Here is a 17,258-nt window from a genome sequence, read left to right as displayed (position 1 = left end):
CAGCAGATGGGGGCTCTGGCAACAAAATAGGCTGCGTGGGGCCCTTGGGAATGGACAAATGTAGACCCGGAAGCAGGCCTTAGGTTGGATTTCTGGTACTCTGCCTGTACAGCTACTCCAGTTTCACAGAGATAAGGAGGCCCCTGCAGGCTCAGACCTTATGTAGACAGTGGGGGTCCCGAGGCCTTTGTGCTGGACTGCAGCAGAGATGGGGCAGCGCTGCTTTGAGCTGTTAAGTCACAAAGACCTTAGCCCTTTCCCTTCTTCTTTGTACCCGGGGGTTCTCTCCAGCAAAGAGCAGGGAGCAGAGATCCAGCCCCCAGCTTCGCCAAGGTTCGGTTTGGATATTACCATGCCATTTCTCCCTTGGCCTGACTTTTCAGGTTGTTGTTTTCTCTCTCTCTTATACATGCTCTAATCCCAGAATATAAAGATTGAGGTCCTCTGTGGGTTGAGAGAAAGAGCATTCCAGAGGCCTAGAGGGGGTGTTCCAGCAGGTCAAGCATTCCCTGAATGCATCTACGCCAGGGCACTGCTTCTGTAGCTTCCAGACCAGTAGAAGAGGTTATTTTGACTCCTGCTATGTCCCCAGTCCTTGCCACTCTTTCGGATACATGGTAAGAACTCAATTTATATGACGACTGACAAATGAAATAGATGATGTAAGGGGAAGTGGCAAATTTTTGATTCAGTGAGTTTAATGTCAGTCTGGGAAAGCAACAAATCCGGACCTGTCTAATCCATGCCAGGAACTCAGAAATTTGGGACAGATTGTAAAATAGAAATGTTTTACCCTGCCTATATGTTTCCTCTGTATGTAGCATGGCCAAGTACAAACCCAAGGAAGCCATCCAATCCTTGATGTGTAGAGGCCAACAGCCCTTCTTCCCAATGCTAGTGGTAGAATACATAAGACTGGAACCTGGGAACGAGAGCGTGAGGACAGGGACCCACGAGTAGGTCGGTAAAGTGGAGCCACCCCACTGAACACTCGGCAGGAACCCCCAGGCCCGTCTACGTACGTACGCACACGACAAACCAGCACATGGAGACAGAGCTCTGCAGCGGTCTTTTTCCTCTCACACGGTAGTTATGAGCCCTCTCCCTCCCCGGGCCCCATGCTGGCAGAGGAGAGAGCACAGCAGTGCAGGGGGAAGAGCGACTCTGTCCTCAGTCCTGGATCTGTGGTCAGGAGGACCGCGTGAACGCAGTCACAGCTCCTCAGTTGTAAAACAGGCTTAGGTAGGCCACGCGGTTCCGGTGCTTTCTGAAGTCCTTGTCAGTGGACAGCTGCAAGGAAGGAGTATTGTCTGGGTCAATATTCTAATGAGAGCCCTCCACCTCTGGTCTTCCTGGCTCATCGCTGCTGGTGTGGCCCGGCTGAAGCCCACCCCAGAGGAGCCTCGTCTCAGGGATGCTGTCAATGTTTGCATGTACAGCTACTCTCTGTCACCTTCCTCTGCTGCTGTCATGCTAGGAATTGTTTTCTACTTGACAAATCTCTGAGAAGAGCTGGTGAACTTCTCAAACACAAAGATTATGTGTTTAATTCCACCATGTTACTCATAGGTCTAGCTGCCATGATGTGGATGCATTAGGCATTTAATACGTAGTTGTAGAATTAATCCAAGGTTCCTCTTTAAAAAACCCGGCACACCCAGAATTATGATAACTCACATGGATTGAAAGTTTATTATTATTATGTTATAGGTACTGTGTTAGATGCTTCTCTACCTTATCTCTATCTTTACAACCTTATCAGATGGATTCTATTGTTATATCCATTTTATTTATTTTTTATTTTTTAGTTGCTTTATACCCATTGTAAAGAAAGGAAAATGGAGGCTTAGAAAAATTGCCCAAGATGACACAGTCAGTAAATATGGGAGCTAGTACTTGAACTTAAGCAGTCTGTCCCCTGAATTCATGTTCTTACCAGAACGGTCTACAGTCCCTGGGTGATCTAATACTCAAATGGTGTGATGGAATGAGCACTGGCTTAGTAGTTACGAGATCTAGATTCAAGATGTCAATCTGGGCTAGGAATTTACCCAAGGGATACAGGAGTGCTGATGCATAGGAACACTTGTACCCCAATGTTTATAGCAGCACTTTCAACAATAGCCAAATTATGGTAAGAGCCTAAATGCCCATTAACTGATGAATGGATAAAGAAATTGTGGTTTATATACACGATGGAATACTACTTGGCAATGAGAAAGAATGAAACATGGCCTTTTGTAGCAACGTGGATGGAACTGGAGAGTGTTACGCTAAGTGAAATAAGTCTCACAGAGAAAGACAGATACCATATGTTTTCACTCTTATGTGGATCCTGAGAAACTTAACAGAAGACCATGGGGGAGGGGAAGGAAAAAAAAAAAAAACAGTTACAGAGGGAGGGAGCCAAACCATAAGAGACTCTTAAAAACTGAGAATAAACTGAGGGTTGATGGGGGGTGGGAGGGAGGGGAAAGTGGGTGATGGGCATTAAGGAGGGCACCTGTTGGGATGAGCACTGGGTGTTGTATGGAAACCAGTTTGACAATAAATTTCATATTTAAAAAAAAAAGATGTCAATCTGGACACATCACTTAATCCATCAGAGCCTGTTTTTCCTCCTCTATCATCTAGGGATCGTTCTGTTCCTACACCAGAAGGGCACTTGAGGATTAAGGAAGAAAATGTGCCTTTTGTTCGGTCATACACACCTTTAAAAAGCTAATGAAACTGTGTAACTCTCAAAAATATAATATAATATGTGCATCTACTGTCCTAGGAGTAAGGACTTCCTGTAGCTCATTCAAACACTTCTGGATAAGAACCCCTGATACATAAGGAAGAGGGTTCCACAAAAGTCCAGTCCGATTACCTCAGTTCTTAGGGTTCTTTTCTGTAGGCATGGAACCTGAGCCCAGTCTGGAGATCCAAATTTCATTGGCCAGGTGATTTTTTTGGGGGGCTTCATCTCTGGGTTGTATGTGCCAGGGCTAGAAATAAAAATACAAAGCATCACATGTGATGACTTAGTGACTGTATACAAACTCCATCAGTACCACAGCCATCCCTGAACTTGGCCTAACTCCTTGAGAAAAGGAAATAGCCCAATTAGCTTTTTTTTTTTTTTTTAATTTTTTTTTTTTTTTTCAACGTTTATCCATTTTTGGGACAGAGAGAGACAGAGCATGAACGGGGGAGGGGCAGAGAGAGAGGGAGACACAGAACCAGAAACAGGCTCCAGGCTCTGAGCCATCAGCCCAGAGCCTGACGTGGGGCTCGAACTCACGGACCGCGAGATTGTGACCTGGCTGAAGCCGGACGCTTAACCGACTGCGCCACCCAGGCACCCCCCAATTAGCTTTTTTTAATGTGGGGCAAGTGTGGGGTTTGCTTGCCTATTAATGTATTTCTGGTGAATGTTATGATATCTAGTCTTGCCATCCAGTTGGGATTAACATTGACTCTAGTTTAAAAAATATTTCTGCAACTCAGTATCCTTGGTGGAGAGACCAAAAGATCCCAGGAGTGGTGGGTGAGAAAAAGAGATCTACCACAGTAATGAATAAGTACTGCTCATGATTTGAAACTGGTGGTAAAAGTGTAATGATAATCCAATCAGCAATCTCAGGATGAGAAGGCTGTTAAATTTTGATAGACATGGCATTATTTTATAATTGCTTTTGTTCATAACGCTTTGTTTTTGGTGTAGACTCTTCACTGTGTTGGAAACAGCACTTAGGATGGACATGGGAGCCAAGAGTCAACATTTTCACTTCCTTCATGCAACCTTGAGAAAGTTACACCCACTCTCTGATCCTTGGATTTCTCATGAATCAGGCAAAGACCTTGACCCTCTGCCCCACAGTTGCACACATGCTGAATGGCTTCCTGAAGCACTTGGTCTATAAGGGCCACGTGCTCAGCCCTGGCCTTCCTCCTGCATTCAGTTCCTCCTTGCTGAGCACACCCTCGCCACACCAGCCTCTCTCTTCATTCTGCCCACCGGTTCCTCCCCAGCTTACAGCCTTCCCATTTGCTGTTCCTGCTGCCTGGGAAGCCCTGGGCCCTGGGCCCAGATCTTCACAGGCCTGGCACCATCTTGTCACTCGGACTTCAGATCACGTGTCTGTTCCCCTAAAGACCTTTCTGGACATCCTTGCCAAAGCAGCGCCATCCATCCAATCATCCGGTTACTGTCTTCATAGCATATCGCCAGCTCACCACACTGCCTGGTGTGCCCATGACAGTCTTAGCTTGTGGCTACTGTTTTGGTGTAATTAATAAGTTCACTCTCAGAAGTGTCACTGTCTGATTACTCAATTGTATGGTAACTGTCCTAATTACCATTGATGTTTTCATGTTTATTTACTTCTCATCTGTCTGGACTCTAGAGTGTAGGGTTCAAGGAATGAGGAGCCTTGCATGATGGGTTTAACTAAGCAAAACCTCGGGAACCCTTAAAAGTGCCTGGCACGTTTATAAACATTGACTGAATGAACCACTGTGAACTAGAATTCTACAATGCCAGAGATCTGGAAGGTAAGGGGTTGGCTCTTTAAAGATGGACGGGTGGTTTCTTATTGAGCTGGCGTGGTTTGGATGGAGCCTCTCCGTTGTACGTCCTTTCCTATCTCTGTTTGTTTTAGCACTCCAGGAAAGAGGAGACATACCCAGGATAATAAGTGTCCTTTGAGTCTGTCCTAAATCGAGGCAAGAAGGTATTAAATGGAGCAAAATTTTGTTTGTGTTTTTGCTCCCGAGGATGTGCAGTCTGGTACATGCCAGGGTAAAGCATCATGTCCTGTTTTTCAGAGAAAGATAAACGTGTTAGAGGGTGATATATATATATATATATATATATATATATATATATATATATATATACACACACACATACACACACACACATACAAAGCCTCTAATTAAAGAAAACAGACAGATCCTCTTTCTGTTCATGTATCACTATGGTTTCACTACTGCAGCTACAGATTTAAACCTACAGTAGGGAGAAACCCAAGATGATGGTGGGGTTCAGCTACCTAAAGACACATATGCTGAGGCTGTAGAAAGACACCTATAGGCAGAAAAGAACCAAGGTGACTTCTTGCACCTGCTGTGTCTGTCATCCCACCCAGAGATTTCTTAGATCCAGTATCCCTCTCCTTGAGCTCAAGTGTCAGAAAAATGTTCAACAACAGATTAGGATCCTATACTGAAGACATTTAGACTTGAAATCCAATCACACAAAAGGGTTAAAAGGTAGGAATTTGGTTTTTTTCTTACAAGATGATAGGATGCATATAAACAAAGCTTCTGTAACATCATCTGTGTCAGCCCTGAAGCCCTGTCTTGGTACTAGTTCTTTCTAGAATCATTTTCCACTCTCCCAGGGCTCTGACACACATTTGAGATACTAACATCCAAGTTTTTCAGATATATTTCTTAACAGCCTTGGTCTAAATATTTTTCTTGAATTGCAGGGGATATTTTTGGGGTAACACCCTGTTCTCTCTGGGATGCAAATACATGCAGCAAATACATACAGCAACATGGGTCACACTAAAATCAAAGCACATTCAGCCATTTCTAACCTTGTTGATTGACTTAAACCTCACAGCTGTCCTGGCGCCAAAAGTATATCCTTTTCTACTGGTTGGGATCCTAGAGAGGTTGTATGCCAATCCATACATCTTCAGGTAGTGTATTAAAAAAGGAAAGAAAGAAAACACATAATGAATATTATAGTCATCAAAACAGAGTGAACTCAAAATGTTCTTATCTGAATCTTCTCTGCAAAAGTTGCTCTTTCTTTTTTACTCCTGTGAGTGAGGACTATAGAAACAATTATATAAAGTAAGGCAGATACATCTGCAAGGAAACGTGCCTGGCTACGTAGAGTAAATGACTTGTGCATTCCAGTGAATCCAGTCCTGTGGGCCCCACAGAGCTGAATTTGCCCTAATCCCACCCTTGGTCAGATTACATTATTTCATGACCTAGCAGCACAGCAAGGTACCAAGGTTGGACTAATGGGAGGCATTGGTTCAGAGGCGTTTGGAGGTGGAAATGGAGTGAGTACTACATAAGACTATTTATAGAGAGGCTTGTGGTTGGTGGGTGTTGATACTGGAGACAAGGGTCCTTTAATTGCGACATTGGATGTGACAGCTGGCCTTAGAGGGCGAGGGCACCTTCCTATGCGGCCACCTCAAAGATCACGTGTTTTTCTTCCATGCAACCTGGATGTCCTCGAATAGGGAGCTGAGACCTACGCAAGGGAAGGTGAATACTCACATCTTCTGCTATGTAACATCCAGGCCCTCTGTGGGGCGCTCCTCGAAGAGGGATAAACTTGTTCCCCAAAAAGTTTGGGGGGTAGTATTGAGGAAAGAGCTTCCTCTGTTGACATGTTCCAAAGGAGTAGTTATCCGGCGAATCTGAAGATCAAGAAAGAGGAGAAACTCCACATGAGGAAGGCCCCTGGGTCTAAGTGAGCGCTTAGGGAGCGCGTGGGGTGTGTGGAGGCCGAGACCAGGACTGGGCCGGATAGAGAACAAAAACCAGACCGAACCCCGTGGAGGGGAAGAACTGCATCCTCTCGCCCGCCAGCCTCCCCACTCTTCCCTCCTGCCCTCTATCCTTGACTCCCTTATCAGCCCCGCGCACCCGCTTTGCTGAAGCACATCGCGTGGGCAGCCAGGCTGGCATTTATGTACAGCGTTGCTAAGAGAACGCAGGGGCGCCGCGAATTCAAGGGGAGCGGCTCCGCGCGCGCCTGCGCTGCTGGGCGGGAGCCGCGTACGCCTGCGCAGCTGCGCGGGACCCTCCCCCTGCCCCGCTTTCCCGCGCACCCCTGGGTCCCAGAGTGGTGTGAACTCTGCGTTGGGCCAGGTGCAGGGAAGGGTTGTAGGACTCGCGGCTGCAGGGGCTGTGCAGGTGTGGGATTGAGCGGAAGGGCTTTGGAAGTTGGGCCACCCGGCGGGGATGTGCTGCTGAAGAGGGCTCCCAGGGCCATGCCTACGGCAGGGGAATGGAGGACTAAATGGAGTGTAGCCTAGACAGTTCCCTATTAGGCCCCTTTTAGACCCAGTTTTCCCCGCAGGTTGCCCCCTTCTACCTTCTAAGTGGGGCACGCACGAGGCTTTAACACGGTTGGCAGCCTTGTGTGGAGCAGTGGGACTGCAGAGGAATCACAGAAGTGTCTGATGGTTTTAAAATCTTGAGCAGTCACTTCAGTGTTTTAAGTACCCGTTCCCTCATGTCCAAATTGGGAATAATAACTCTTCCTTACAGGGTTGTTGGCAGGATTGGGAAAACAGGATGAAAGCAATCAGGTCCTGGTACTTAGTAGGTGACAATTGCAAGAGGTTATGAAGATAGTTTCCAGCCCCCTCACGAGCGCTCCCATCCTAACCCAAGAAGAAGCGTCAGAGTGCGTGTTGCCTTTACCTTTGTCCTGAATATTTACACTAACCTGTTTTGAGTTTTGGATAGCTTTAGGAGTTATCACATGTGGCTGGTTCGTGCTACCCTTTGGCCTCTAAAGATGACCCTGTAAGCCACACGTATCCCAGGCTAGAATTGTCTGCAGGGATGATTTTATACATCTAATGCAGGGTTTGTTTGTTTGGTTGGTTTTTTTTTTTTTGGAAACTTGCGGAAGCGTTTTGCTTGTTAAAAATTACTGTGGGGATGCTCCTGGTCACTGGGCCAGGGAGGCTGGCCACCTCTGCAGTGCATTGCCCAGTCACAAAGTGAATTGTCACATGTCCTACATAATATTTAGATATCTTGCCGGACTTTACAGAAATAATTGGTTGTGCCTGACTTATATATAACAGCACTAAGAAAAATTTTTACAAGTAATAGTGCAGAAAGCCCAATAATAGAGAAGAAGGTTGTGTGAGAAACAAAGCTTATAAATGGAACAAAGATATGGTCTCAAAATTATTGTATAATTTACTCTAAGTGTTCTGTCTACTCGAAATATAATTGCAGTAACACTGATGATAAATAAAATGTAAAAATATTGGTATTGATTTGATCATTTTCACTTTCATTAATATTTCAAGTAATCTTAATATTTTTTAAAATTTTTTCTTATGTTTATTTGTTTTTGAGATAGAGACAGAGTGTGAGCGGGAGGAGCAGAGAGAGAGGGAGACACAGAATCCAAAGCAGGCTCCAGGTTCTGAGCTCTCAGCATAGAGCTCAACATGGGGCTGGAACTCACGGACTGTGAGATCATGACCTGAGCCAAAGTTGGACGCTCAACCGACAGCCACTCAGGCGCCCCATCAGGTAATATTAATATTTTTAGGTACTCATAGTATTTGTGAAATTAGTGTTTACATTATTAGTGATATGAAACATGTCTTGCAAAGTACTTGGATATTTTGGCACCTAGTTTTCTCATTGGTGGACTAGTTTGCTTCAGACTAATACTCCAGCTGAGAACAGGTAGAAAAGCTGGACTAAATAAAAAAGATATATTTGGAGACATCCAAGATACACCAAGGAAGGAAGAATATAAAGGGCCAAGACTGCAAAGAGAGGGGGAAGTCCAAAGTGGTGAACCACAGTTAGTACCGATGTTCCCTTTCAACATGGGCTAAGCAAAGAGTGGCCGAGAAGCACAGGGGTTGAGCGGAAATTTGGACATGTGTGTCTCTGAAACCTGGGGACCAAAAATTAGGTTGGCCATGGAGGATGGGAGACTGGAAAACACCCTGGGATTTTAGTTGGGACCCTATACAGATAAACTACGGGAATAAGGGTAAATAAGAAATAGACCAGCTCTCAACAAACCCTGAAATCCAGCTTCGTATCTATATAGTCTCCATACTGCTTTAAGGTGATCTGCTTGTACCCTTACTGCATACAGAAAATAAATAAATAAATAAATAAATAAATAAATAAATAAGTAAGTAAGTAAATAATCTCTGAATAGAAATCATCCAAATCTTCAACTAATTTTTTATGATTTTTTTCATGCAAAATGTTTGGCATTCAACATAAAACAGCCACTCATACAAAAAAAAAAAGAGTAGAAATAAACCCAAAGGAAATCCAGAGATTGGAGTTCTCAAACATGGACTTTAAAGTAACTGTACTTGACTGAGATTTTAGAGTAAGCCTCCAGACTGCAGGGTACACATAGGAAGAAAGAGAAAGCAAGGTAAGAGGCTAAAAGAAAAAGTTGATCAGACACTAAAAACGAAGTCAATAAAGATCTCTTTCTCAAGAAAGAGAAATTTTCCCCATCAATCTTCCTGTTTCTGTTACTAATATAACACACAACTGGGTCCACCAGTTTGCATCCTGATTGATGCAAATTTATCAACTTTTCATTATTGCCAATCCAAACACAGTACAATCAAAGATGACCGTCTAAGGTCACCTGGGTGGCTTAGTTGGTTCAGCGTTCTATTACTGATTTTAGTTCAGGTCATGATCCCAGGACATGGGATCAAGCCCCACATTGGTCTCCATGCTGAGCATGGAACCTGCTTGAGATTCTCCTTCCCCCCCCCCCCCGCCAGCTCCCTCACTCTCCCCTCTTCCCTGCTCACTCTCTCTATAAATAAATAAATAAATAAATAAATAAATAAATAAATATTACTGTCGATGTGCTACATATATCTCCTGCATAAGCAATGGTGTGATGGTAAAATTGAGAAGTGAAGGTAGAACTTCAGGTAGTTCTGAGGATTATCAAGGATTTGATGTTTGAATGATGATGAAGTGCAAAGGAACCTATGCAGGTGATTATTTAGTACTGAAGAATATTTAGGCAAAGTTTTATATTGTGGCCACTTTTGATGAAGACTTTTAAGAATTCAGCAGTTCCCATCACAGTTCCCATCATATACATGTCTAACCATAGTTATAACATCAAGAGGATGCCTAATATTTATGCAGATTGTTCTAGTTTTATGAGACAGTTTATCTACTTTCCTCATTTGGCTATGTATGAGGCCATTATAAGAATTATTATTCTGGGAAACCACCCACTCTTCTGCAGTGGTCTAATTGGGATAAATACATTTGATTTTTGGTATAATGTTTTAAGTAGATTTTTGTCTCATTTAAAAATATATTGCATTAAGTAATAAATCAGTTCAGCAAAGGGGCTAAAGCTGATAATTATATTCAAGAAAATTAAATGATAAATTGGAGAATTTTAGTTTTTTAATGTTTATTTCTTTATTTTGAGACAGAAGAGAGAGCAAGTGGGGGAAGGGAAGAGAGAGGGGGAGAGAGAATCCTGAGCAGGCAGAGCTGGCTGCAGGGCTCGATCTCACGAATCGCGAGATCATGACCTGAGCCGATATCAAGAGTTGGACTCTTAACCGACTAAACCACCCAGGCGTCCCAGAGAATTTTAGAAGCAATAAAAAGGAACCAGATAAAAATTGTAGAAATAACAAGCGCCATCTCTGAAAGCAAGAATTTAATGCATGAGTTTAAAAGCAGATTATAAAAGCTGAAAAAACGAAAGAAATAGGAAAATGAATCAGAAGAACATATTCAGACTGGAAGCTTGGTGATGCAAAAGGACAGAAAATACAGGGAAAAAAGTATAAAAGATGAGAAACAATGTAAAGTTTCATTTCCATGCAGATTTTTTACTGTATAGTACTGTAAATGTATTTTTTTCTTCCTTATGATTTTCTTAATAATGTTGTATATTCTCTAGCTTACTTTATTGTAAGAATACATTGTATAATACATATAACATATAAAATACATGTTAATCAGCTCTTTATATTATTTGTAGGGCTTCTAGTCAACAGTAAGCTGTCAGTTACATTTTTGGGCAATCAAAAGTTATATGTGAATGTTCAGCTGCGCAGGGAGTGATCACTCTTAATCTCATGTGTTCAAAGGTCAGCTGGATGTATATGTATATATATATACATATATATATATATATATATATATATATATATATATATATGGAGAGAAAAAGAGAGCGTGCATGTGATAGAGAGAACATTTAACAATTGAAGAACTGGGGTAAAGAGGTAAGAGAATTCTTTGTACTGTCTTTGCAACTTTAGGTTTGAAACTGTTTCAACATAATACTTAATTAAAAAAAAGATACCATTAGAAAAATGAGAAATTAAGCCAAGATATGGAGGAAGATATAAGCACAAAAACATCGAGACCTGCAGTGTCCATCCAATGCAGCAGTCACTACCCGTATTAACTATCAGCACTTGAAATGTGGCTAATTTAAATCGAGATGTGTGTAAATGTAAAATACACCTCAGGTTTTAAAGACTTCAAGTGAAAAACAGAGTACAAAATATCTCATTAACAAATGTTTTATTGGTTGCATGTTGAAATGATAGTATTTTGGATCTATCAGATTAAATAAAACATAGGAAAATAAACTTCACATGTTTCTTTTTACTCTTTTTTTACTGTGGCATTCAAAATGTAAAATTAAACGCATTGCTCACATTATATTGCCATTGGGTAGTGTTGATCTATGATAGATTAAGATCAGATTACCAATCAACGTGGAATTACAGATCATAAGGAGAAACAACTTAATAAAAAATTACAGATCAATAAGAAAAAACAACTTAATAAAAAAAAATAGGTAAAGTACTTGAATGGGAAGCTCAGAAAGAAGAATATCCAAATAATCAGTAAACATATAACAAGTGCTCAACTTCAGCAGTCATAAAGGAATTACAAATTTAAACCACAATGCGCAACCCACAAGATGGCTAAAATTATAAAGGCAGGTAACACTTGGTGCTGCTAGGATGTGAAACAACTGGAAATGTTGAATAAGCTTTTAGTGTGAAAGGAAATTGATACAATCACCTTGGAAAACTCTTTGGCAGTATTTACCAAAGCTGCAATAGACATCTCCACGACCTAAAAACTCCTGCTCCTTGGTGTTTACTCAGCAAGAATGCATACAACTGTGTACCAAAAGACAAGTAGAAGAACATTAAAAGCGACATGATCCATAATAGTCCCAACTGGAATAACCAAATGTCCATTAATGGTAGAATGGAAAATTCAGTTGTGCAATACTCATACGGAGGAATACTATATGGCAACAAAAAGGAACAACACCCTGCACATTCACAGTAGTGAATGAAATAATTTAGACACGAACATTTACATACTGTATGAGTACACTTAAATAAATTCAAAAATAGGCAAAACTAATTTATGTGTTAGAAGTTAGAACGGGGGTACCTTTTAAAGGAGGGTGGAAGGAAAAACAGAAAGGGTATGAAGAGGGCTTTTGGGGTGATAATGGTGTTCCATTTCTTTTTTATTATTTGTTTATTTAATGCTTATTTATTTCTGAGAGAGAGAGAGAGAGGGCGCTTTATCAGGGGAAGGGCAGAGAGAGAGGGAGACACGGAATCCAAAGCAGGCTCCGGGATCTGAGCTGTAAGCACAGAGCCTGACGCGGGGCTCGAACCCACGAACTGGGAGATCATGACCTGAGCTGAAGTCAGCCGCTTAACCGACTGAGCCACCCAGGCACCCCAGAGGTGTTTCATTTCTGACCTGAGTACTGCTTATACTGAGGAGTTCACCCTACATATCTCACTAATGGCCAATACGATTTGGGCTTTTTTTTTGGTATGCGTGATAGAATGATAAAATAGTATATTTTTAAAAATCTGGCAATCCCAGAGGAAGCACATTAACATTACTTACTTCTTTTAAAAAATAACATAGTCATACCCCTTTTCCTTTTTTTACTTCAATAGTTTAATTTGTCAAATATTATCCCTATATTAACTAAAGCTATTCTTATTATTATCAGGAACCAGGAAGTCTAGAGTGTTATCACTTTTCCTAACAAGTTTTTGTTCTGGCATCCACTTATAAATCTGCTTTATTTGTTTTCCTAAACTGCTTGTATGAATGGCATTTAGCCTTCTTTTTTAATTCTAGACTTATTCATTATTTATTATATGGTGTAAGAGTCTGACTACTTCATTGTCTTGTAAAGTAGTTATATCTGGGCATTTATATATTGAAATGCACATTATTTTATTAGAAATTATTTTTTGCCTTTACAATTACGGCATCATGTTATTTCTGAAATTATGTGTGGTAGGTTGTGTTATTCATGAATTTAATTTTAGGATAATAAAGGGGGTATTACAAAATAATTTGTTACTCAAAGCAGGACTTGGATCCGAATAGAATTGAGATCCCCTGATCCAGTGAATAGGGATTCTGCTGGAATATGGGTGTGTCTCCAGAAGGTAGAAGGAAGAGAAGAAAATAGACTTTCTAAATCCACTTTCCAGACTTTCTTAAGCACCAGTCTTTCTTGTCTGGTAGTAGAGGAATGAACATAGGCTTTGAGACTCTCAGAACTGGTTTCTGATAGGTACTGGTATGCCATTTACTGGCTACATGACTTTTGGAAGTTACTTAGCCTTGGTTCGTCTGTAAAATGGCACTAATCATTTCTTGCCTCTTTAGGCTGCCATGAGAACTTAAGGGATAACACGGGACACATCTTCCACAGCAAATGACTGACTTATAATTGGCATTTAACAGATGTTAATGCACTTCCAATCTACCACCTCCCTGCCCAGGGCTACAGCTAACTCCAGGAGTACCTTTGTGCAAATGAAAAAAAATCAAAATGTTGCCTTTTCATCTGAGTGGGTGCCATCTTTTATCAAGGCTCCGGACTCGATGAGAGGACCACTGCCACAGCCCTGCCTGGATCAGGGCTCTTATATCATCCCATGCATATCCCAGCTCCTTCCAGTTAGATTCCCATACGGAAGGAATGAGTTTTCATACATGTACTAGAGTTTAGGAACATGATTACCATAAGCAAATTTCCAAAGAAATGGCTGGGTGATCCATGATGTGATTTGGTTGTCTTTTATGTTCCCAAATGGATCAGATGGCATAGACTTTGAATATCTCCAAGAATATCTGGGCCAGATGTCCCCCTTGGAGGGACTTTCAGCCAGCCTGTCCCTTTCATTTACCAGCTCCATGAGTCACCACTGACACAAATAGACTTTAACCAAGAAAATGAAGGGTGTGACTAAGACTGGCTGCTAGGCAGCAGCCCCACCCTTGAAGCCCTCCAGAAGTCATTGTGACATTGCTTTCTGAAGGGCAACATTCTGGTGAGAAGGCTACATAAACATAAAGACCACACTTCGAAAATCAGCTCTGCTAGGGACACCTGGGTGGCTCAGTCAGTTAAGCGTCTAACTTCGGCTTAGGTCATGATATCACAGTTGGTGGGTTCAAGCCCTGCGTCAGGCTCTGTGGGTTCTGTATCTCCCTCTTTCTCTGCCTCTCCCCTGCTCATGCTCTGTCTCTCTCTCTTTCAAGAATAAATGAATATGTAAAAAATCAGTTATGCTAATTATTAATTGCATAATTTAGGGCAAGTTTTTCTCACAAGATCTCGATTTTGTCACCTATAATGTGAGGACAATATTCACCACACAGGAGATAACCTATACGAAGTACCTAGTCTCATGCTTGGAACACTCACCTTGATAGTTCCTGTCTCCCTTCCTGCCCTCATGGATTTGGTTATTCAACAAATACTTATTAAACTCTTGTAATATATGCCAGGCACTGCTCTAGGCAATGGGAACATAGTAGTGTACTGAAATCCTTGTCCTCCTAGAGGTTAATTCTAGCGGAGGAGGCAGACAATAAAAATGGTAAATATATAAAATGTAAGAAATTGCAGGTACCGAGAAAAAGCAAAAGAAGCAAAAAAAGCAAAAGAAGCAAAAGGGAAAAGACAAAAGGAGGTTTCAATTTTAGGTTGTGCAGCCAGGAATGGCCTCACTGAGAAGCTGGTTTCAAGGAAGGGCCTGAAGAAAGGGTGGTCCAATGGAGATCTGGGGAAAGTGCTGTAGCTTGTGCAAAGGCCCTGAAGCAGTAACATACCTAGACTATTTGAGAAACAGAAAAGAGGCTGAAATAGTTCCAGGGGCAGGAGTGAGATGAGTCCAAGGAGGTGAGATAAGAACCGTCATGACTCTAGAGATGGATTGAGCCTGTCCTCTTCTTGCAAGTAGCAGGTATGCAGTAAACATTCATTTGAATTACTAATTGATATGTAAATGTAGCAGGAAAAAACGGGGGGGGGGGGAGGGCACCATTTTTTTTGGCTGCAGTAATTTCTGCATTCTAGACATGGTGACAGAATCAAAATCTTTATGGGAGGGGCGCCTGGGTGGCTCAGTCGGTTAAGGGTCCAACTTCGGCTCAGGTCATAAACTTGAGTTTCGTGAGTTCAAGCCCCGCGTCGGGCTCTGTGCTGATGGCTCGGAGCCTGGAGCCTGCTTCGGATTTTGTGTCTCCCTCTCTTTCTGCTCCTCCCCTGCTCGCACTCTGTCTCTCTCTCTCTCTCTCTCTCAAAAATAAATACAGATTTTAAAAAATAAAAATAACAAAAATCTTTATGGGAAAATAGTGGCATTGGAAAAAGATATTAGTCTGGGAAACCACTCTAATCAAGCAGCTGGCCACTGTGTTGTTCAAAGATGCTTTTCCTCGGAGCCAATGGCCCCTTTCATGTCCTTCACCAAGACCGGTTCCTTGCATCCTCCTGTCCCCTCAGTGTTATTTGCCATAGCACTGACCTAAATAGAAACTCCTTCCAAAGGGACCGCCCAAATTCCTATGCTCTATTTTACTCTAGACTCTCTTATTCTTTGGTTAGAGATGCGATTACATTAATAATAATACTCAATTTTACTGACTTCTGCTTTCACTTGCTTATTGACAACACTCTCATATTTATGTTTCTGATCTCCAAAGCATGTCATGTAAGCGCTCAGAAGTCAATACATCAGCTGTCATCACCCACAAGTGTGATTTTCCCACATTCTATAACCCTATGCCAGCTCTGTCTTCTCAGTGGTGAATTTAGAGCGTATCACCACCTCTCCATCCCTGCTATAAACTTCCAATGGCTGCACAGCTCACTTACAATAAAATCCAAACTTCTAACCATGTGGCAAGACCTTGTGTGATCTGACCCCTGCCTATTTCTTTCCTGTGCCCACTACCCTGGCACAACCTCGGTCTTCTTTTTTCTAACGTGCCATGTTCGTTTCCACCTCAAGGACTTTGTACTTGCTGCACCTCTGCCTGAAATGCCCTCTTCCCAGATCTCAAAATGCCCAGCTCTTCTTGAATGTCAAGGCTTGTCTCATATGGGACTGCCCCACAGAGGCCTTCCTGTACTGCCCAAACTAAAGTACTTCCCGCCCCTTGTCACTTTCTGTCACTGTTACACTTTTTTGCCTAACACTCTCACCGTCAAAATACAATCGTCATAGGGGTAGAGTTTACCCCTATCTTGTTTACCACTATATCTTTAATATCTAGCACATTACCTGGCACATAATAATCAATAAGTGTTGTGAGCTCATGATTATGTAGTCATTACCCAGAAAGCTATATGTGCCTCATCACTACCACCAAGGTGGCCACCAACTATGTGAACACTGAGGCCTGTATCAAGGGAGGCAATAAAGTATGGTAGTCAGGACTCTGAGCTCCGGAGCCAGCCTGCCTGGCTTGGGATCTGGCTCTGCAACTTAGCTGTGTGTTCTTGGGCAGGTGACCTTTGTGCCTCAGTTTCCAGCAATTAACGTTATCTTCCCTCACAAAGTGGCCGGGAGAATTAAATAATAAAATACAGCTGAAACACTTAGAACAGAGTTTAACATACTGTAAGCCTGCCAGAAAAAAGGAGTCATTATATTGTTATTATAGATTCTTTTAGTTGCAATAAAGGAAACAAAGTTAAGCCAGCTTAAGCAGCAAAGAGGAATTTATCATATAGTGACAGGGGTGCTTTACCAGAGTCTGAAGGCAGAAAGGCATCTAAGTCTCAGGAAGGATTTAGAATCAAAAGGTGGAAAGCCATCTGTAAGTGTTCTCCAACTGGCATGGTGGCTTTTCTCTGTAGCTCTCCTTTGGTCTTCTTCTTGCTGTGTGCCCAGGGCAACTTCCCTTCTCCGCAGGCTCTCACTATATAGCTCCTGAGTTTACGCATCCCAAAACAAGCCACTCTTAGGGTGTGACAGCCATTCCTTGTCTGTTGCAGACATCACGTGTTGATAATCTGATTGGCCCTCTTGATGTCCATCCTAGTCAATCAGCCATGCCAGGCAAGGAGACCATGCAGTATAAGCACAGCAGTTGGTGACCACTGCCATGGTTTCAAAGAAGGGGAAGATCTCCTGATCAAGGGACATGGC

The 17,258-nt window shown here is 42.2% G+C and overlaps 1 protein-coding gene across 2 annotated transcripts; it reads right to left on the bottom strand.

Annotated features, from left to right (window-relative positions):
- Positions 1 to 1,058: 1,058 nt before the first annotated feature.
- Positions 1,059 to 14,013, bottom strand: PIFO (primary cilia formation). Of its 2 annotated transcripts, none has more exons than XM_045478630.1 (6): positions 13,838 to 14,013; positions 6,295 to 6,437; positions 5,592 to 5,690; positions 4,671 to 4,801; positions 2,873 to 2,990; positions 1,059 to 1,290 (listed from the first exon to the last, which is right to left on the bottom strand). In XM_045478630.1, the coding sequence occupies exons 1-6, from the start codon at positions 14,010 to 14,012 to the stop codon at positions 1,222 to 1,224; spliced, it is 735 nt and encodes a 244-aa protein (XP_045334586.1). In that variant the 5' UTR covers position 14,013; the 3' UTR covers positions 1,059 to 1,221. The 2 variants fall into 2 exon arrangements, with proteins under 2 accessions (XP_045334586.1, XP_045334587.1); XM_045478631.1 differs by lacking the exon at positions 13,838 to 14,013 and adding an exon at positions 6,667 to 6,779.
- Between the last annotated feature and the right edge of the window lie 3,245 nt (positions 14,014 to 17,258).

The sequence above is a fragment of the Leopardus geoffroyi genome, chromosome C1 (assembly GCF_018350155.1).
Source record: "Leopardus geoffroyi isolate Oge1 chromosome C1, O.geoffroyi_Oge1_pat1.0, whole genome shotgun sequence".
Taxonomy (NCBI): Eukaryota; Metazoa; Chordata; class Mammalia; order Carnivora; family Felidae; genus Leopardus; species Leopardus geoffroyi.
Note: the sequence above shows the minus strand (reverse complement) of the source record. Positions and strands in the feature narration are given on the sequence as shown.